Source organism: Asterias rubens, chromosome 18 (assembly GCF_902459465.1).
Source record: "Asterias rubens chromosome 18, eAstRub1.3, whole genome shotgun sequence".
Lineage (NCBI taxonomy): Eukaryota > Metazoa > Echinodermata > Asteroidea > Forcipulatida > Asteriidae > Asterias > Asterias rubens.
This window is the reverse complement of record NC_047079.1, coordinates 4,115,288-4,137,349: the sequence shown is the minus strand read 5'-3', so window position 1 is coordinate 4,137,349 and position 22,062 is coordinate 4,115,288. Positions and strand designations below refer to the sequence as shown.

Below are 22,062 nucleotides of genomic sequence, written 5' to 3'. Positions count from 1 at the left end.
TATGTTTACTGTGCTTAATGTAGCTACTTTTTGTGAACTTTTGCCAACCTTTACGTCCCGGCCAGCAAGCTTGAGCTTTGGGAGCTCATCAGCAAGGTCGAGCTGACAGAGGTCGAGTTCACTTGACCTAGCTTGATTTACCAGAAGGGACATTGGTTTGGATAAATATCAACATGCATGAGGGACAGGGAAATCTAGGGATAACCATGTGGTTACATCATTGACCAAGAGGACACTGGAAATAGAAGAATTCTGCAATCGAGGCACGCCAATGCAATAATCACAGGAGTGGTTACAGATTGTTTGTCTTTTTACTGCACCTCCAGCTATTTTCAGTAGAAGACATTTTGTATGGGGGGGGCCTGCAGTGAGGATTCAAGCTTGCTTGGGAATAAATGTTTGTAAGATAATTATGCACACAGCATCTGTAATTACTTGCATAGTTTTGTGGAGAGCTGCCAATATTAGTTATTCTGCAAATGTGATTGGATTACAAAGAATACAGCCACTATCAATCCAATGAATAGTTTTTCACTATTGGTAATTGAATAAAATATTTCTAGGATTGCCTGTTGCCAGCTAAGTGTTCAATCCCCTTGTGCATAGGAGTTTGCCGAGTTTTACCTTGATTGGGAAGATCATCTAATACACAAATATAAATTAAAACACTTAGTATGTACATCAAGCATTACAAAAGCTAATAAACTTTATTTCCACCTCGATCAAGACAATTAATCCAAAAGTACAATAATATTGCTCGAAATACAACTTTGTTGAAACTGAAATAACTTTATTACGATTGCATCATCTGATAAAGTGAATAAGCGACTTCGGAATGTCAGTGGCGCATGTCTGTTACTGCTGACAACGGACTTTGTCTATCTCCCGTAACCGTTTGACAATACCCGCTCCGAAGTGGCTTATTGCTTTTCACATTTTTGGTTGTCCAGTGTGAAACAAGGAGTTTCTGAGCAAGCTTTAATAATTTTTTCGAGTGTCAAAAACTTCCAAAGATATCATTACCATAATTCCCCTAAAAATATCAGTTTCATACAGACAGAGGGCGCCCTCCATCATGCAAATGAGGAATTTCACCCGTAGATTTTTTCCCACGACACTTTTTAGTATTTTTAAAATATGGGCGCCCTGAAACTACTTAAAAGCCAATTTAAACTTAAAGTTTAAGAATCTATAACACATAATCTGAAAAAAACTTTTATATATGTAACTTTTTTCTATCAGTATAAAGCTTAACATATACTATTTATTTGATTAATAATAATGTTCAACAAGTACTTTTAAAGGCGATCAACCAACTTACTAACTATGATGTACAAAAATAGTTGCTTTCAAATGTACTTTGACTAACAAAAATAGGAATGATAAATTTGTTTTTAAAACAAAACACAAAATCTGATAAGCAAAAACATTCATCTTTAAACTTCTGCGCTGCTGGGTCTTTGTTCAATTCTCAAAACTTACTCACTGTTAATAGTTTAGTCTTAATCCATGTTCATAATAATACAGTAGTCTTATAGTGGACGTATCATTACCAAGAAGGTACTCAAAGCGCTTGAAATACGTTTACAAATTTAAGAAGTTTTTGGTTTATGATTCCCTTTTCTGTAGCACCGTTCAAGGGTTTACTTCTTCCTTACTAGTGATGAATGAAGCCGAGTTATATTATGTGCATTACCCGTGACCCGACTTTACGCCCCATCAGAAAGACGAAGCAATAATGGTTCAGTGAGTTGCTTATAGGACACAAGTGTCAGGTGGGACTCAAACCCACACTCTGCTGATCCAAAACACCAGAACTTTAGTCCAGAGCGATTGGTCGATCAGTCATTCTATTATGGTGGTTTTTACATGGTGGTAAACTAGGTCAGTCTATTATGGTCCTTATTCTCAAAGTTTAGTTTCATTAGAGTGCAGACAGAAGAAATTTTGTATTTTTTTTGGAAGAGCATTTTAACGGAAGGATTTCTTGTCAACAAAATAATTTTGTTTCCAACATGAAAACAATTCAACATGTGCGTTTAAGACTACTCCAGCTGCATTAGATATGACCCAAACTTAGCACCGTAACCAAATCTATACTATAACAATAAAATTTACTCACAAAATTTGTTTTTAAATAATTGACTTTTGAAGTGACACACAAATTGGTGAAAAAGGGCTCAATTTCAATGAGATACATAAGCATAAAAGGTAGCTTAGCACAAGAAACGTATGCTTACCAGAATATAAGGTTACCAACAAAAAACCATTACTCAAGTACCATCTGTGACTGGTATCCTGTTTGCTGTTTAAAGCAGCCCTATGAAATTGGGCCCATGAGATTAAGTGTCCATATTAGCGTGTTCCCTTTACAGAAATGATATTTGAGTGACTGCCATCGAGGCAGGGAACATGACAATCCAAAGTTATATAATAACGGGTGCGTTTCAGAACTCAGGACGGTAGATTCTAATTGAATTCCAGCATGTGTTCATGGACTGTTTCGTTAGCCCACTAAAACGCTCCAGTGGAACACTGAAAATACTAACACGCATATCGCTGCTGTCGGATTGCTCCTGTACTTTGGCACAATGATGCCGAGTAGCAATCAGTCTGGCCATCCAATGGATTGCGGGCGTATACCAACAGAAACATATTTAACTTTTGAGACTCTCCCTAAGAACTAATAGTAATTATTTAGGAGAAAACTTTCCAACTTTTGGTCTACACAAGAAAAAACAAAACAAAAATAACAACAACAACAATAACAAAATGTAACCATCCACTTCCCATGGATACACAGTATACATCCCCTTGTTTATTTACGGGGTCTAAGCGTTGTATGTACTGGAAGAAACATTCCCTCCGTGACCGGTCCAGTTGGTGTGGACAAACTTGCCTGGGGAAGCCAGGAGCTCGTATGTGTGGGCACCAAAGTAATCACGCTGGGCCTGTACCGAGAGAAGATCAGGAAAACAATCATCAGTTAGGACAATTTTGAGGAGTGATGATAATAATAATACACAGTTCAATATCTGTCAAAAACTGCAATAATCTCCACACTAATAGGAATAATAATTACAATCGCATTTCTATAGAGCCAAACACCTCCAAAAGAAAGTCTCTAAGTGCTCAGAGGAACAAAAGAATAGTTATTTATATGATGAATTGAACAGATATGTTTGAGAAGAGTCTTGAAACTTGAGATAGTGGTGGCTTGTTTGATATGTAGAGGGAGATTGTACCATAAATGAGGTGCAGCAAACTGAAAACTACGTTGACCAAATTACTACTTATTGTATAAGCCTGGACGTAATTAAGATACAAACACAAGTCAAATGTCGGGAACACATCACTCCGTTCACTACACTGGCTCCTGGGTACCATACGCATCAAACAAAAGACTCTTCTGCTCACTTACCTGACCTACATATTATTCAGAATCATCGTTCTTCAAAAGGCTTTCCTTCAATTTACATCGTCATACGACTCAGAATTTCAACTAGCAAATGGTTCACACGCCTACACTCACTAATGGTCAATGAGCTTTCACCTTAGCTGCACCATCTCAATGGAACAATATCTGTCTCAATATCCGTCAAGCTACCTCTACTGAATCATTCTAATCACTTTTTAAGACCCATCTCTTTGTTGGAAACTAGCAGTCTCCTGGGCCCAATTTCATAGAGCAGCTTAGCACAAAAATTTGCTTAGCATGAAATTTCTTCCTTGATAAAAACAGGATTAGCAATAAAATTTTAATGTGATTTTCAGGATGAGCAAACAATAGCTGAATACCAGTAACAAGGAATAGGCAACAAACTTAAATTTGGTTGGTAATCCTGTTTTTACCAAGGAAGACATTTCATGCTTAGCAAATTTTTGTGCTTAGCAGCTCTATGAAGTTGGGCCCTGATGACGGACAGAGACAGAGTATACTGTCCGAATGTTGAGCCCTCAAGTTCTTCTCAGAACCAACATTACTCAGAAGAGATTTATCTACATGGTGTCACCGCAATAGTTCTATCATCTCTTGATAGCTTAAGCAGTATATAAAAGTAATTTATTCATATTATTATTCTTAAAGTAATTCTAGGTTGAGAGAAGTACATGTATAGAGCGGTACCTGAATGAGATTGGCTGGAGTGCGTTCAGAGCGGAAACCATCAAAGAAGGCCAGGGCAGAGCTGAATGCTGGAGTAGCAATACCGGTTAGGGCAGCTTGGGAAACCACCTTGCGCCAAGAGTCCTTGAAGAAAAATCAAAGTGGATTTACCATAAGAAAGGGGATTGATGGAGTTGGGGTGGGGGTTAGCAGGCGTTGTTGATGAGTGGGTTTAGGGGTGTCAGGGCCCAGCAATCAGCCGATCAAGGCAGCTTGGGACACCACCTTGCGCCAAGAGTCCTTGAAGAGAGATCGAGAATAAACAGGATTATTATAAGGAAGGGGATTGATGGAGTTGGGGTGGGGATTGGTAGCGTTGTTGATGATTGAGTTTAGGGGTGTCAGGGCCCAGCAATCAGCTGGTCAGGGCAGCATGAGTCACAAACTGGATTTATTACAAGGAAGGGGATTGTTGGTTGGGGATGGGTTGGCGTTATTGGTGGACGGGATTACAGGTGCCAAAGTGGGCGTTGTTGATGAGTGGGTTTAGCGGTGCCAGGGCGCAGCACTCAGCTATACCAGTCAAGCTTGGGACACCACCTTGCGCCAATAGTCCTTGAAGAGAGATCGAGAACAAACTAGTTTATTATCAAAATGGGATGGAGGAGAGAGCAGCTGGGAATGATGGGTTAGAATATTGGGTGGGGTAGGCCGGTAGGGGGGGTATAAATGATGTTACCTGGCACTTCAGGATTTCTCCCTTGAAGAAGTCGTCAAGGAGAAGGTTGGAAAGTTCACTGTTCTTGTCGAAGGCTTCTTTGATGTTACCAAGGAAACGGCTGTAAAATGAAGACATACCATCATTCAGATTTCAATGAATATAGGCGAAACGAGGGGAAAATCCAACTGCAATAACGTACTTGGTATTACACAAAGGTTACAGTCTTTGTTGCCCTGGTGCCTTCAAAACCCCTTCAAAACTTTAAAATAGACTTTGAGATTGTCCACCAAAAGTGCCCTATGCAAAATGAAAATGGCCTTGCTATCAAAAAGACGAAACCAGAACTAAGTTAATCGGGGTAGGTTGGGGTTGCATGTTTTTTGATTCCATACCTGCGAATGATACAGCCACCGCGCCACATCAACGCAATACCACCGTAGTTCAGGGTCCAGTTGAATTGTTTCGCTGCTTCACGGAGGAGCATGAAACCCTGGGTGTAGGAAACGATCTTGGAAGCATACAGAGCCTGAAATAATAATAATAATAATATTGAAGTCTTATATAGCGCACGTATCTACCAAACAAGGTACTCAAGGCGCTGAGTATATACAAACTTTCAGAAAGATAGGATTGCAGTGATGAGTTTTGAGACCCAAGTATTTAGCACCTTATAAGGGTTTACAAGGCGCTACGGCGCATTAAGCAGCCACAGCCAGGAACACCGGGGCGAACCCCTTCTCTTTTTGATAAGTGTACTGGGTTCTTTTACATACGTTACACATTACACGGGACCAACGGCTTTACGTTCCATCTGAAGGACGAAGCACTGGTCAAGTGTCTTGCTTAAGAACACAAGTGTCACGGCTGGGGATTCAAACCCACACTCTGCTGATCAGAAACATCAGAGTTTGAATTCGGTGATCTTAACCGCTCGGACACGACACTTCCACTTTCATCTGAAACCAGATGAAAAAAGTCTTCAAAATTGATGGTAACAACAAAAAACGTGGCATCTAACGATTATTTTATGGCTTCTGACTGGCACCTCGAACAAAGATATTGACCAACAGGGAGACCCCCAACCAAGAGGTGGATAGCTCAATTGACAGAGTGCCGATTTGTTAATCCAAAGGTTGTTGGTTCAGATCCTGCTCAAGTAAAATTGATGTTGTTTAACCCAAACTAAAACATAAATTTGATTACACATCTTTCAAAATATTTCCTGTTTACATGTCTGTGAACATTGAGGCACATTTTAAAATTTATAATGATTGAACCAATTTTACAAATGTGGCATATTACACTTTTAATACTGACTGTTGTGCACGTCTCGCATGTATTAAAACGTCTAGGACCAACTTGGGCCCAACCAATTGAGTTTTTTTACGAGTTTGCGGTTCTGTTTCTTCAAACTAGTTGAATGTAGTTTATTGCTTTAATCAGTGTTGTTATTTGTCATCAAGACTGAATGGCTTAAGAACTACATGTACAAACCTTGCGAATGTGCTCAACCATTTCTTTCTTATCTCCTTCAAACTTTGCTGGGCCTGGGCCGGGGAGGACCTTGCTAGCCTCAATGCGTAGATCTTTAATGGAAGACAGACAACGGGCAAACACTGCCTCTCCTGAGTTAGGGAATAAAATGGTGGGGGAAAAAAAGCATGAATAGGTCAGAGGCGTGGTAAAAACAAAACCCCCAAAAACCTTCAGATTTTTTTTTCATTTCGTTTATTAAGTCAGGTTGTGAAGCTAAGAATCACATTACTAGCTACATGTTAGTATCCCCCTGGAGAAATGAAGGAGAGATAACAATACTTTTGGGTACTACCCTTACATCAATGTGTGTTAAGCACTGTATACTTAGTACTTTCCCCAGTTCTGTGAGAAAAATCACGGGCATATTTTTCGGGTGGGATTCGAACCCATGACCTTAGCCAATCTAGAGCAGATGTCTTACCGACTAGACCACCGAGATTGCCAGGTAACTGGAAGTAGTTAGATTGCAATTTCCCTTATAAGGAGTTGCTTAACCCAGGGCGGCGGGGGCTTTACCACTTCAAAGCTGGAGGGGTGTTGTGTTGAAAGAAATCATTGAACAACTATAATTTTTGCATTTATTTTACTTTTTGACCAAAAAGTGATGATGCTTTTGACCGAAAAGGTATTTATGAATGGGAATCAAAGTGTGTTGAATCGGTTTTCAACTAGTGGTTTAAACCCGCCGAGGCCTGGTTCTTTATAATTTACCTCGACTTCGTCTCGGTAAAATTATCAAGAACCAGGCCTCGTTGGGATTAAACCACTTGTTGAAAACCTCTTCACCACACATTGATGCCCTTATTCAAAGCCATTGTACACTTTCGGTAAACAGTATTGTCCAAAGGCCCGCACTTTCGTGTATCACAACTTATATATAAAACAACAAACCTGTGAAAATTTAGGCTCAATCGGTCATCGGAGTCGGGAGAAAATAACGGGAAACCCCACCCTTGTTTCAGCACGTTTCGCTGTGTCATATGACATGTGTTTAAAATAAATTCGTAATTCTCGATATCGAAAATTGATAATTGTTTTAATGTTTTCTCAAAAAGTAAAGCGTTTCATGGAATAATATTTCAAGAGAAGTCTTTCACCATTACCTTATGTAAACTCTGTAGGTTAGTTGTAAATCTGTGATGTTTTTTTGTTCTGTCCCGAAAGTGTCCAAAGGCTTTAAGATAATAATGTCGTGAAGCCCCTTGATATATAGCTGCTTGGATACATGTGCTATATAATGACCAAGCAAAAATATTTTGTATAATCACTTCTTACCGATGAGTGTGACTGGCATACCAGCATCCAAGGCAGAGATGGCAGTCCATTTTCCTGTTCCTTTCTGTTCAAGAAAGAAGGCGCAAAAAAAATATAGATCCATTCTCAAAAACAAAACCCAGACAAGAAGGACATTTGATTCTTTGTAGCTTTGTGCTGGAGTGGTCAAACCAGTGGTTGCATATTGCAAAACAGTTTGGTAATGAAAGGGTGTGTTTAACCCTCCACCAAAAGCCCTTTTCACACTATTCCCCTGGGGCAACCCTCGGGAGGAATAGCTGGCTCTTTCACACTTGTATTGTTATACCCCTGATCTACCCCGGGGAATAGCCACCCCTGCTCCGGAGTAGGGTAAACAGTAAAACCCTTGGGTATTCTGGAAACGTGCAACCGAAACCCAGTAGAGGCACAGTTTAAAAGTGTTACAATGGGGCAAAACAACTCCCAGAGCCCCTCCAGGGATGTGTTCCCCAGGGATAAGAGACACAGTGTGAAAATGACTTAAGAAGCATCTTGAGAGACCAACCTGTCCAGCTGTATCACGGATTTTCTCCACCAAAGGTGAACCGTCTGTGTCCTTAAACTTGAGGATGTCTGCTGAGATTTCAATCAGGAAGGAGTCCAGCTCTGTCTTGTTCCACTCAGCCATCACCTGTTGTCGACAAACAAAATTCATCATTGTACATGAGATGTCTAAAGCAGGGCCCAATTTCATAGAGCTGCTAAGCACAAAAATTTGCTAAGCATGTAATTTCTTCCTCGATAAAAACAGGATTACCAACCAAATTTCCATGTGTTGCATATTGCTTGTTACTGGTATTCAGCTATTGTCTGCTTATCCTGAAAATCACGAAGAAATTTGGTTGGTGATCCTGTTTTTATCAAGGCAAAAATTTCATGCTTAGCAAATTTTTGTGCTTAGCAGCTCTATGAAACTGGGGCCAGCTAGAGCAGATGTCTTTCCACTGCCCTCTAGCTACAGTATATCGGGCAAGTGCGGTGGTCGTCTAGTGATACTTGTGTGGATCATTATATTCTACTTTTAAAATATCTTTCTAATCATATGCATTTTATAACAAACGGTTACAAACGCTTTTCAAAGACCAACTCGACCGATCCAATAGGCAACGTGTTCCTTTAATTACCTCGGCCATTTCATCACAGGACATTCCAAGGAGGTCTTTCATCAAGTGGTACGCCTCACAGATCAGCTGCATGTCTCCGTATTCGATACCGTTGTGTACCATCTTCACATAGTGACCTGCTCCCTCATCGCCGACCTATGACACAAGTGAATTATTCATAGTTTACAAACGTAATAAATATTCATGAAATAACAATACGGATAATCATGTTAAGGTAACTTCTTTAGAGGCAAAGTTTACCTTTGGTTTTTTTAACCGTTCGCTTGTTTCAATCTTATATAAACTTAGGTGTAATGACCCATTTCACCCGACGTCATCATCAGAAAAATCTTGAATGCGCCATACTTGTAGGCAATTTCACTATGCGATTTGTATATATAAATCTATGCTGTGCATTATGCAGTGAACAGGTGAAGTGTGCATTTTAGGCTACGTGGCGTTAATACATGTAAACCTAACTGCCCACCAACATGGTGAGCGTGGCATCAGTCGCCGCGTGTGACGTGCGTGCAAGGGGTCAATACAATAAAACTAACATGTGGTAATATTTTTGAGATATCGCCGAAAATCAGGAGTGATTATGTACGTCCACGCACGAAGAATACTCCCTGATAGGAACACACAATCTAAGGAGTAAGCTTGGGCGATATCAGGATATTATCGAATATCGCGATATTAATTTGGAAACGATTTCGATATCGGATGGATTTGGTTTGAATCGAAATTTCGATATCGATTAAATATCGCAATATCACGATGTATTTGCAAGCTGAGACATCTTGCACCCCATAGGTTTGGAGTAAAACCTGAAGAATAGGTCATTAGAACACCTCTCTAATGCTATGACTGTCTCTTCTACAACTTTCACTTGGAAGTTGTGATACACAAAGTGTGGGCCTTGGACAATACTGTTTACCGAAAGGGTCCAATGGCTTTAAGAGTGATTACAAAAATCTCCTGAACCGAAGAGGAAACTGAATTATTCATAAACACCAAAGATACTGAATATGTATCAGTTTCATTAGGCCTGAAGGGAACATTTATGTAGTGTGACCCATTATAAAAATAACTACATGAATTAATCACTCACCCAATCACAGCATGGCTCATTGCCAACTTTAGCGGCAATGCCCTGGAAAATATCCTTGACATGTGGCCTGAAACACAACAAAACAAAGAGGAAATTTCTCAAATTTAATTTTATTTTCTTAATACTTATCAATCAACAGAGCCAATTCCAAATTATAATAGGAAGAATGTTTTTTTTTTGTAGAAAGCCATCGCAAAGAGCTTTTTATAGCCCTACTTGTCTATTAAAGGCAGTGGACACTATTGGTAATTAATTACTCAAAATAATTTTTAGCACGAAACCTTACTTGGTAACGAGTAATGGGGAGAGGTTGATGGTATAAAACATTGTGAGAAACGGCTCCCTCTGAAGTGCCATAGTTTTTGAGAAAGAAGTAATTTTCCACGAATTTGATTTCGAGACCTCAGATTTAGAACTTTAGGTCTCAAAATCAACCATCTAAACGCACACAACTTCGTGTGACATGGGTGTTTTTTCTTTCATTATTATCTCGCAAATTCGATGAGCGATTGAGCTCAAATTTTCACAGGTTTGTTATTTTATGCATATGTTAAGGTACACCAACTGTGAAGGCTAGTCTTTGACAATTACCAATAGTGTCCAGTGTCTTTAACGTTAGGCCCCTGCATCAGCAGCTGAAAAGTATACCTTAAAGTTGGTTTTTGTAACCGTTTGATCGTATTAATCCTATGACAGTATAATGTAGTGTATTGACCCAAATCACCTGATGTCATGATCAAAAAATCCTGGATGCGCCATATTGGTGGGCAATGTCACTATGTGTTATTCAGTGTGTAGTCGGTATTTTTAGGCGATGCTGCGTTTACACGTGAACCTATTTGCCAACCAAAAAGGTGAGTGTGACACAGTCGCCGCGTGTGACGTGCGTGCAAGTGGTCAATACAACAAAATAATTTTGTGACTAATTAAATTCAAAAGATGGTCACGTTTTTGGAGATATCAAATCCGGAGCGAAGAGTAATCCCTAGTAGGAATACACAATCTGAGAAACATTACTGCAGTCGCTTCTCAGATTCAAATTTGGGGGCATAAAAACTAATATCTTTTTAAAGTAGCCACATTACTTCAAAGTGAATGAAATGATTCTCAATTTAAACATCACTATCTTACCAGGCCTCCTTGGCTCCTCCGGGCATGAGGGACGGTCCGTAGCGAGCTCCATCCTCTCCACCACTCACACCGCTACCAACAAATAGAATCCCCTTCTCTTGGAGGGCTTTGCAGCGACGCTGTTAACACGATTTATAAACCAATATTAATCAGATGGCGGAAGACACAACACTACCATATTTTCAATGTTCAAAAGGGAATCCTTCTTTCAAAAGGGAATCCCTTCTTACAACACTTCTTCCGAAGGAGTTTTTTATGGTCAATACATTTTGTTGGGTATTTACCAATCTTTGACCAGGGGTCTCTTAAGTTTTTTTGTTTTTTTAAACTTATGGGGCATTCTGGACCTAATTTTTTGAATTTTGGCCGAAGAACTCTTAATTTAAAACGAGAAAAGATGAAAAATGTACATCTAATTAATTTCAATAAACCAATACTATTAATAAAAACAGTAGTTGCTTTAACTTGGTTGCCTGTAATTGTTTGAGATGTGACATGACCTTAACGCTTTATACTTACTGTCGTGTCCAAATACTCAGAGTTACCACCATCAATGATGATATCACCTTTCTCCAAAAGAGGAACCTAAAAACAAGACACAATGACATTTAAGATAAAAGCCTTGATGATAATTCAATAATTTAGTGCTGCTCCCTCGCTTTTTTCAAAAAAAAAAAAAAAACAGATAAAATGTATTTATAAAGCACTTTTGCAACAAGAACAATATTTTCTAAATTTAAACAAATTTGATTTTGCATTCCAGTGGACGAAAAGATCTGCTGGAAAAAAATATATGAGGGATTCCAATTGCAATAACTTGTGTGCAGCACACACATGATAACACAAAATGATTAATTTGTGTGGCCGCAGCTGCATGGCCTAGTGGTGTGAATTCAGGTCTTGTCGTGACAGTTGTGTCCTTGAGCAAAACACTTAATTATAATTGCCAATCTCAACCCAGCAAGGGTAAAGATTGGGACCCTGCAAGGGTAGAGATCATTGTTGTGATTGATTAGAAACCTGTGCTCTCCTGGCTGTTGGTGCTGCACACTCCTCAAAGAGGTTCAGATTGCTTCAGGAATGCTTAGGGCTCGATTTTTTATCTTTTTTTCTTTTCAATTTTAAACGTTTATTATAAATTTATCGCCCTGTCTCCGGTATTTTTCTTATCGCTTTTTAGTGTAAAATTTTTAATAATAATGCAAGGCACTTTGAAGGGCAATTTAGGCTTGAAAAAGCGCATAACAGTACACATTGTTATAATTTTTACTAATATCTTTGTATAATGTAGGTGTGACGGACAGAAAAAACCTCTTAAAAACGTATTTTTTATGCATCTTTGTTAATATATTCATTTATTCACTCAATCAATCCCGGATCAAGCGCCCCCAGCGGTGACTTTATTTTGCCCAAAGAAGGCTTAGTTAGAGCCACTCTTGCAGTACTGTGTTTTACCCTACATAGTGTAAATGCACTTAACTCGGTACTTTCCCCAAGTAATTTGAAAACCTATGGGACCAATTTCAAAAGAGAACTTTCAGCCAAATAGGCTAGCTAGGGCGTACATGTAGCTAGCTACACTAGCCCTGTTTTGAAATCAGCATATGATCTTAATCTTCTGCTTGGTACCAGACATTTGATTGTTCTTCAGTGTATAAGATACGTAAAGTTAGATCAGCTAAGCTTTTAAAAATAAATTTGGGAAGAGTCAAAAGAATTTCGGAAAAATCTCACACCTTTTTAAAAGTGACTATTCTGAATGGCCCCTTACAAAATGAAATTTGAAATAAAAATTTGGGGAGAGTCAAAAAAATTTCGGAAAAATCTCACCACTTTCTAATAGTGTCTATTGAAATTTAGTTCATTAACAACCTCAACCATAGAGAGCCTCCCATCTTACATGTCCTACATTTACGACGTACCAGTTTGTCGATGAAGGCATCCACAGCAGACCCGGCTTTGACGAGCATCATAACACGGCGAGGCTTCTTCAGTTTGGACACCATATCCTCCAAGGACTTGCCACCGATGATCTTAGTTCCTTTAGCCTCATTGGCCAAGAAGTCATCCACTTTCGAGACGGTGCGGTTGAAGGCGCAGACCTGTCACCGATAGACACCGGGTAAAAACAAATTCAAGTACTCCAATTGAGAGTAAGTCCTTGTTCGAATTGGCAGTTTCGGCTACAGCTATGGCTAGATCAGCATGTCTACCAGTGTTGAAGAAAAGGCAGACACGCGCGATCAAGCCGTAGCCGTTTATGTAGCTGAAGTCAACGTTTCTGACATGGCCAAACAGTGGGAATACCAACAGCGTCCAATTTGATGGCTCTGCTTACAGAAGCAGGGACTTCCGCACTTCTTTGTACGTTGTTTTCACCACATCAAATTGCAGGTAATAGCAAATTTATTCCTCACTCCCAGTCACAGTGGTTGATATTGAATAATCTGACAGTAGGATGGCTGACTGTACTACATGTATGTATAAGAGATGTTAAATTTGCACCAGGGATAAAAGAATATTGTTTTTTATCCATACACCACTACACTGGTGTGTGTTATTAGCACTGTATACTCAGTTCTTTCCCCCCGAGTTCTGTGTGATATTGCCGGCTGGCATAGTCAGAATGGTCAGACAGTTAAGGTTTTCCCCCCCCAAAAAAAAAACTACTCACCACAAATCCATGGTCATTCATGTTCAGGATCAGATTCTGTCCCTGTTAAAAGAAACATGAAATATTATTATCAGAAATATAAATTTGATGAATTGTACAATTTGCATTGCTAGACGAGTCTTCTGCGATACAATGTTGCTTCCAAAGTCTGATAATCTACAGAGAAAATGGAGGCAACTGCCTCCATGCCTCTGGTCATTGCCTTGTTGCCCCTTGAAACGCTCCGACCAGATTCAGGCAGATACTTCATAAATAGAGGCACTGCCTGGCCTTTATGGTCATTGCCTTGTTGCCCCTGGAAATGTTTTAGTTTCAGGCCTGATACTTCACAGAGGCAATGGGGGTATACATTTTGTGAAGCTGCCTCCATGCCCCCTGGTCATTGCCTTGGTGCCCCTTGAAACTCTCCGACCAGATTCAGGCTTGATACTTCATAATGGAAGCACTGCCTGGCCTATATGGTTAATGCCTTGGTGCACCTTAAAATGTCTCAATTTCAGGCATGATACATGTACATACTTCACAGAGGCAATGGAAGCAACTGCCTCTATGCCCATTATGATTATTGCCGTGGTGCCCCAAATCTTGTTTTGCATTTTTTTAGCAGGTCTAGTAGTTTTCTTCATGACTTTTTTGATTGCCCATTATTAGCACTGACTACATGTCATGTTAGCGCTACATGCCGTTGGCGGGATTGGGTTCTTTATAAAAAATACGAAATTGGTCAATAACAACTTCAACAAGAAAATATTTTGCTTACCATGACGGCCAGGCCGATCAGTGCAATGTCTGCCCTGAAAACAAAAGAGAGAGAAAAAAAACAATTAGAAAAAAAACCCCAACATTTTCTAATCGTCATCATCAGTCAAACCTTTCGAGAGCATGTTTATTTATAAAAAAAAACTGTCTGAAAGATCAGTTTCAAGGAATTTTTGACAGAAGAATGTACATGTTGGCATGATATGCATACAAATGCAACACAGTTGGTTCAAAAGCAAGACTATTTTGATGTTCAATTATTTTGATCACAAATTAGGATCTTGTGTCACTGGGAACTGAACTGGTTTATAACGCCTGCCTTCAGTATTGAAAGAAAGACAAGTTTGAAACTCTGACTATTTGATGAACAAATGCAGAGTGAGATCCCAAATTTGGATCTTGTGTCACTGGGAACTGAACTGGTTTATAAACAGCTGCCTTCAGTATTGAAAGAAAGACAATTAGTTTGAAACTCTGACTGTTTGATGAACAAATGCAAAGTGAGATCCCAAATTTGGATCTTGTGTCACTGGGAACTGAACTGGTTTATAACACCTGCCTTCAGTATTGAAAGAAAGACAAGTTTGAAGCACTTTTTTTTTACAGAACTTGTGAGCATGTTGGTTAAAACTGTCTCAAAGATCAGTTTGAAGCACTCTCCAACTAACGAGTATAGGCAGGAAATGCATCAAATTGCCCAGTTAAATGCAAAAGTCTGACATGCACCAAGTTGGGATCCTGTTGCATTGGGAAGTGAACTGAAATAACATCTGCCTTAATTATTGGGAAAAAACAACTTTGAAGCACTTTTCTCACAGAACTCAGGAAAGTACTGAGTATGGATTGCCCATGCCGTCATTAACCACCATCTTTGATGAAACGTGCATGCGTGAAAGGCTATCATTTGCCGAGAGTTGTGTGCATGCACATCTTCCGTTGTTTATCATCAATATGGCCGTTGATGACGCTTCATCATACTCATTGGTGCAGGAAGGTAAACGAAAATTATATTTTTAAATTATTGAAATCCTGAATGAGGAAAAAATAAAGATATTGGCACATTACATTTGCACCATCACCAAAAAGGGGACACACAGGTGTTTTTGTAAAAAAAACACCATCTTACCTTTCGTCGTTGCCTCCCTTTTGTTTCAGACCATCGTCAACGGATTGTTTTTTTCCTCTTTCTTTACATGCATTGTTTTTTCACTAATTGGTTTATCATGGTCCGGAACAACTCGGACATTGCTTTCTTTGCCTTGGCAACCACCCATATTTCCTTTGCCCATGATGCTTTAGGGGTCAGGGGGTCAAGTGAAACGGGGAGGAGAGAGTCTTATACACTGGTCGGATGAAGTTTTCAGTACTTACTCAGGTTCAAGAAACTAGCAATTGCAGTAAAAGCAAATGGACAAGGAAAAAGCACTTGATGAATTACTTGGAAACAACAATAATGGGAGAAAAACTAAATAACAGGGTATTAAAGTACAGTGCTCCAAAATGAAGGCTAAAAATACTAAGATTGTGTATGACCCTCTCTATAATAATAATAATAAGACTTGTAATGCGCACATATCCACCCTGCTGGGTGTTCAAGGCGCAGTAAAACCAAAAACAAAACACAACACAAAGAAAAACAGACACAACAAAATTAGTCATTGAAAACCTGTGACATAAGATAAGTTTTGAGAAGAGACTTGAATTTTGCGGTACAAACACAAGATCGAAGATTAAGTGGTAGAGAGTTCCAGATGCGTGGCGCGGCTGAAGAAAAAGACCTGTCACCCCATGAGTGTCGAGACTTGGGTTCAATGAGGAGAAGCATGGAACTTGATCGAAGATTCCTTGATGGAGTGTAAACTTGAAGCAGTTAAGAAATATAGTGGGGAGCCTTGCCATTTAGAGCTTTGTGGACAATGAGCATCAGCTTGAAGATGATTCGTTGAGAGATAGGGAGCCAGTGTAGTTAATGTTTCAGAAACGGGGTGATAGAACAGGATTTTCTAGACAGTGTCACAATGCAACATTGCTAAGCAAGTTGACCGTTCAACAACTTGTTTACTGTGGCATAACTGTACACAGAACCATTGAGCTTTCACCACCATGACTATGCCAAAAAAAAAACTGTGTACACTGTGGGATATGACAAAAGAAAAGTATGAAGAACACCTCTTGACAACACAATTAGCATCAAATCCATGCCAAAACCAGGCACTTCCTGCTCTAAAGCTCAAACCAGGGACCAGTTTCTTGGCTCTGCTTTCCAATGCCGAATTCTGGGCTTATGTTAAAGGAACAAGTTGCCTTGGATCGGTCGAGTTGGTCTTTAAAAAGCGTTTGTAACCGTTTGTCATAAAATGCATGATTGGAAAGATGTTTTAAAAGTAGAATACAATGCACAAATTTGCCTCGAAATTGCGTGGTTTTCCTATAACTTTGCGAACTAACACGGTCGGAACTAATAAATGGCCGACTGTGTTAGTCCACCAGGTACACATGTAAAAGGAAAACCGTGCAATTGCTAGAGGCAGTTCGAATCCTATGTTGTGGCAGCGTGTACCGCAACGATAATAATAGATGTAGTAATAATGTATATTCTTAATTAAATTATCAGAGTCAAAGTTAACATCTGAACATCTGTTGTCTATGTTCTTTTTTTAACACAGTAATATGTAGAGCGATAATTATAAAAAAAAAACATACAAAAAAAACCACAAGACTGCCAGACTTAATCTAAGTAGTGGCTCAATACTACGAGTGGTGGTCCAATGTAAATGTCAAGCTCTCCATCACATAAACCTAAAATGCAGGCTGGCATAAAGTAGTTCACTTGGTCAGACAGTAGGAGGGTAAAAAAAAAAAAAAAAAAAAAAAAAAGTCAGCAGAGTCTGCTCTATCCTCACTATGCTGCACACTAAACACATTACACTCCTATCATAATATAAAGCACACAAACCAAATGCCAAACACTGCTTGAAGCCAATGACTGCAAATTACCACAAATGCGGGATTAGGGAAACAAATTTCAGAGCTAAATGGCTATAATTGTTACCTTCGAGAGACTATCCTATACTACATGTATGGACTTCACACAGTGATCTATTGTATGTAGCAAGCTGAAAGCCAACATTCTGGCTTCACTGTTTTCACATGGGTCCCTTAAACACAAAATAGTATGCCACTCCCATCATCTCGTAACTCCCATCACACAGTCAGGACTGCAACCTGTGACATTTAAACAAAATTCAGTGAAAGACCAATCGAACTATTTTATAACAACGGAAACTAAAGTGCCAATGAAAGGTCGAGTCTAAAGTCTGAACATGTACCAGTTTGGTCCTTGAACAAGACAATAGGGACTTTTCGTTCTTGACGACGGATGGTTCTGCGACGGTTGTTCAGCTAAACGTTGTCGTTTTCAGCACAACGAAGATTCATCCCGAGTACTGTCATAGAAATTGAGGGACTACGGTCCTCAAAGCTGACGCATGTGCAGATGACGCCAAATGTCATCTTTACCGTCGCAGAACCATCCGTTGTCGAAAACGAAAAGTCCCTACTAACTACCTGAGCATGAATGGGCTCACATTGATCCCCCAAAGCGCTGACCTTTATGCCTAACATTCAAAACTGGAGCACACTTTGCTAAATTATTTATTTTTAGCAACGACAACAGCATCTGTGAAGATGGATTACAAAAGAGGGTAATAAACTTAGATCAAATAAAATAGAGGGAATGCTCAGATAGTTTGTAACTGTGCTAGAATTCCCGAACAAATCTCCACTACACTGTATATACACGTAGGCCTACAATGTACCTGTGTACAGAGCATTCCCATGAGCGTTATTTTACAAGAACACAAACCGTTATTTTCTTGTTTTAAAAAAAATTATGTTGGACTTTTACATGGTACTTGAGAAGCCAAGACACACTTTATAAAAGTAGTGGGCATTGTATTTTGAGTTCATCTTAAAAAACAAACAAACATGAATTTGGACTTTGGAATAAGCATACCAACATCAGTTCATTCATCCTTTTTTAAAAGTAGTTAGTCAGCAACAAAACCACCTTTAAAGCATGTGATGGTACCAGCACTAACCTGAGGAACTTATACATGGCCTACTACATGGTAATTTAGCCTAAATGGAAAGTCTATCATTTCCTGTACAAATTATGACCTCTGATTTGATGATGATGTACAAAAATGTATTCAGTAAAACTATAACTTTCCTTTCTAAAAACGACCTTTCTCCAAGCTAAAACTTTTAAACACAATTTTAATTAAAATCATCACCGCACCACAGCTTTGGCAAAAGAAATTACCTTGGATACATGTAGAGCATTGACTATTACATCACACAGCCTGTACTGCCTAAAAATGTGGCGCACCAAGCCAAATCATTTACAAGAACCATCTCTGCCATAACACAGTCCCATTTACCACTGGGTGAAGAGGTGTTTTAGTCGAGGACACAAGTGCCACGAGCAGAATTCGAACCCACATGCCGATTCAAAGACATAGAGCCCCTTTCACACGTAAGCAATTTTACAAGGGTCCCTTGCTAAGTTATAGCACGGTTGTATTGTAAAATTATACAAAATTTACCTTGTGTGAAAGGACAAAATCATTTTCTGCTGTCTAGGTTCATTGCAAAATCTTGTCAAACACTACATTTTACAACCATGCTAAGAATTAAGCAAGGGACCCCAGCTAAATTGATGTCATGTGAACAGCACTTTTGTGTAGTTATCTACCGTAGTGGTATGTATTTACTTATTCGTCTATTTACAGTAGTGCTGTATTCCTGTTTTGTTCTGTAATCTTGTAACGGGCACATCCGCCACAAGTCTCGGCTTTTAGGATGATGCCTCTATGTGATGTGAATGTGGAAATAAATGTTTTATTGATTGATTGATTGATTGATTGACCACCAGAACTTGAGTCTAAAGCACCTTGGTGTTGACTTTGGGACATGCAGCGTGTTGTGGCTGTAGACTGCTCAGCCACAACACGTCAAGTGCCAAGTGCTACAAACACGCCACGTGTCCCAAAGTCAACAACAGTCCTAAAGTCAGTCAACAACAGTTCATTTAACTGTAACAGTGCTTGACTTTCTTTTAAAACTGAGGTGTACTAACATTAAAAAAGCTTGACCTCGCAGTGGTACTATAGAACGAACAAGGAAATAGACTGAACCAGGATATAAATTTACACACAGAGGTGTGGTAATTCTTGCAATTTGTGTAAAATAATCATCTCAACCTGTACCATTGGAAAAAGAATTACTTTTAAAAATAGTTTTTGTTTTCAGTGACTAGCCAGTACCAGTTAGTTTTCAAATGGCTGGTCCACCAGCTTTTTCACCGACTAAGATTTCCTTTCAACCCTGTTATTTGTGTGGTCCTTTTTTCTCCTTTTTTTTTTCTCCAGAAGACGATCAGAGCATACTGATCGAAACGTTGAGTTGAAACCAATGGTTCTTTTCAGAACCACCCCAACTCATTTATAGAGATAGTCATTACATGGCGTTACCGCAAACCTTTCTATTATATGGTACTTTTAATTTGTTTTGAATTTTAAAATAAAATGAACATTTTGTGCTGGTATAAAAAAAAAAAGGTCTATGAAAATGCAATGTAGAAATTAGCCAGCCAGACAGCCAGCCAGCCAGCCCACTGACAAGGGATTATATGTGTAAATATAATTTGCATACATAACATGCACTGCAAAATGGAACACAATTTTGTCTTTTAAAATAGGGTCTTTCTTGAAGTTCATGTTGTCAAAGGGAGCATTTAGTAAGGTTCTTCTCATCTAACAACATTTCATTAATTAATTGGTTTTTTTTTTAAACTGAGGTGTGCAATCATTTAAGAAGATTTGCCCAGAGTAGTGGAGTGGTACTTATGAACAAGGAAGTGGATTGAACCAGGATATAAATGACTAGAACACACAGGTGTGGTATTTAAACGCTTTAAAGTTTAAATGTAATTTGAGTAAAATGATTGATAGTTTCAACGCCATACATTTAAAAAAGAATTTATAAACTGTTTTTCAAAAATTTATAAAATTTTAAAGGCACACTCATTTACTTAAAAGTTAATAACTCATTTTAAATTAGACCAAGTGACTGGGGCGCTAGATTTCTTTTTTCGAAATTTTGACATTAATAATAATAATAATAATAATAATAACCGTATTTATAACGCGCCTTTTGCCAAAGGATACAAAGCGCCAGGTATTATTACTGCAAGGAGTGGGGGCGATTTCTGAGACAATATAAGACCTAATCCTTAAGCACAATGTAATGGTTTACAAGGTGCTGTGGCGCAATATGCTGCCAATCCAGCCAGGAACACCGGGGCGAACCCCTTCTCTTTTCGACAAGTACACTGGGTTCTTTTACATGCGTTTAAACAACACATGGGACCAACGGCTTTATGTCCCATCCGAAGGACGAAGCAATGGCTATGTGTCTTGCTTAAGGACACAGGTGTCACGGCTGGGGATTATCAATTTCGAAAAAAAGAATCTAGCACCCCAGTCACTGGGTCTAATTTTAAAGCAACACTACACATTTTAAATCTTCCGAAACACAAGTAAGGCTGGATTCACTCAGTTCAGAAATAATTTGGTAATTTTTTTTTTTCAAACCATACCATGAACATGGTCAAACCAGGTCAGAAATAGCTAATACTTCAAAAAAAAAATTTTTTTTATGTTTAAATTAAAAGGTTTATTATTTACAGTATGTCAGTAGCTCTTAATTTTTTTTCATCTAACAGTAATGAGTAACAAACAATGTTTAAAACTGTGGATCATTGCTGTTTAATATGATAAAATAAGACCGATACGAAATCCGACAATTTTCCCAAGCCAAGATGAAAATGTTTAAATTAAAAGGTTTATTTTTTACAGTACGTCAGTAGCTCTTATTTTTATATTTTTTTTCATCTAACAGTAACAAACAACGTTTAAAACTGTGGAACATTGCTGTTCAATATGAAAGAAAGAAGACCGAGACGAAATCCGACAATCTTCCCAAGCCAAGATGAAAACTCCTTCCTTAATAAGTTTCCACGAATGAACATGATGAATGAAACGTCCTTGAGAAAGAGTACGGACAGCAAACAAGGAAACGACAAAAATCAACAAGGCCGGACCACTGCCTAGGCTAGTATTCGTAAATGGGATGGGCTGCATCCAGTTCCAGTCTGCACCATGCATTCGAAAACTCAAGTTAAAAATTTAAGGAATTGATTTTGAGGGAGGGAAAAATAAAACGTCTCTTACTCTGCCATGATGATGTGTTGATGAGCTGCGAGCGAGTGATGTGAGTGTTTTGACAACGTTGTTGCGGTCGATTGCTGGGTGTTCACAACTTTTCTCTGTGCTGGAAAGTAACGTTGGTTCACTCACACTGAAAGGTGCTGCTGCTAGGTGTGGATTAACCGGCTTTTGCACCTGTACAATTCGTCCAGACTAGTCTGATGGTCTGACCGAAAATGCACCTGGTCAGCGAAGCGGAACGAATGATCAGGAGAAATCAGCCAGATATTTGCCCAGTCACGACTACACGACCCTCACACTTCCGGTTTGATTCCTTAATAAGCAAAACCATAGC

The 22,062-nt window shown here is 39.0% G+C and overlaps 1 protein-coding gene across 2 annotated transcripts; it reads right to left on the bottom strand.

Moving 5' to 3' along the window:
• Positions 1-688: 688 nt before the first annotated feature.
• LOC117302145 (6-phosphogluconate dehydrogenase, decarboxylating-like) lies at positions 689-22,043 on the bottom strand. 2 transcript variants are annotated; one of them, XM_033785946.1, is made up of 15 exons: positions 21,732-22,040; positions 14,438-14,471; positions 13,678-13,719; positions 12,926-13,105; positions 11,523-11,588; positions 11,004-11,122; positions 9,873-9,939; positions 8,783-8,917; positions 8,164-8,289; positions 7,638-7,701; positions 6,321-6,451; positions 5,219-5,352; positions 4,845-4,944; positions 4,127-4,249; positions 689-2,951 (listed from the first exon to the last, which is right to left on the bottom strand). In XM_033785946.1, exons 1-15 carry the CDS (start codon positions 21,737-21,739, stop codon positions 2,832-2,834), a joined length of 1,449 nt encoding a protein of 482 aa, XP_033641837.1. In that variant the 5' UTR covers positions 21,740-22,040; the 3' UTR covers positions 689-2,831. The 2 variants fall into 2 exon arrangements, with proteins under 2 accessions (XP_033641837.1, XP_033641838.1); XM_033785947.1 differs by lacking the exons at positions 689-2,951; positions 4,127-4,249 and adding an exon at positions 4,331-4,405 and having other exon boundaries at positions 21,732-22,043.
• Positions 22,044-22,062: the final 19 nt, after the last annotated feature.

Bases quoted from the DNA above. Each gene is read 5' to 3' on its own strand.
- LOC117302145 (XM_033785946.1), bottom strand. The intron at 8,290-8,782 runs GTAATTAAAGGA...TGTCGACAACAG, and splicing joins CCTGTGATGAAATGGCCGAG to GTGATGGCTGAGTGGAACAA. The intron at 4,250-4,844 runs GTAACATCATTT...TTTTTCTTCAAG, and splicing joins GAGAAATCCTGAAGTGCCAG to GACTCTTGGCGCAAGGTGGT.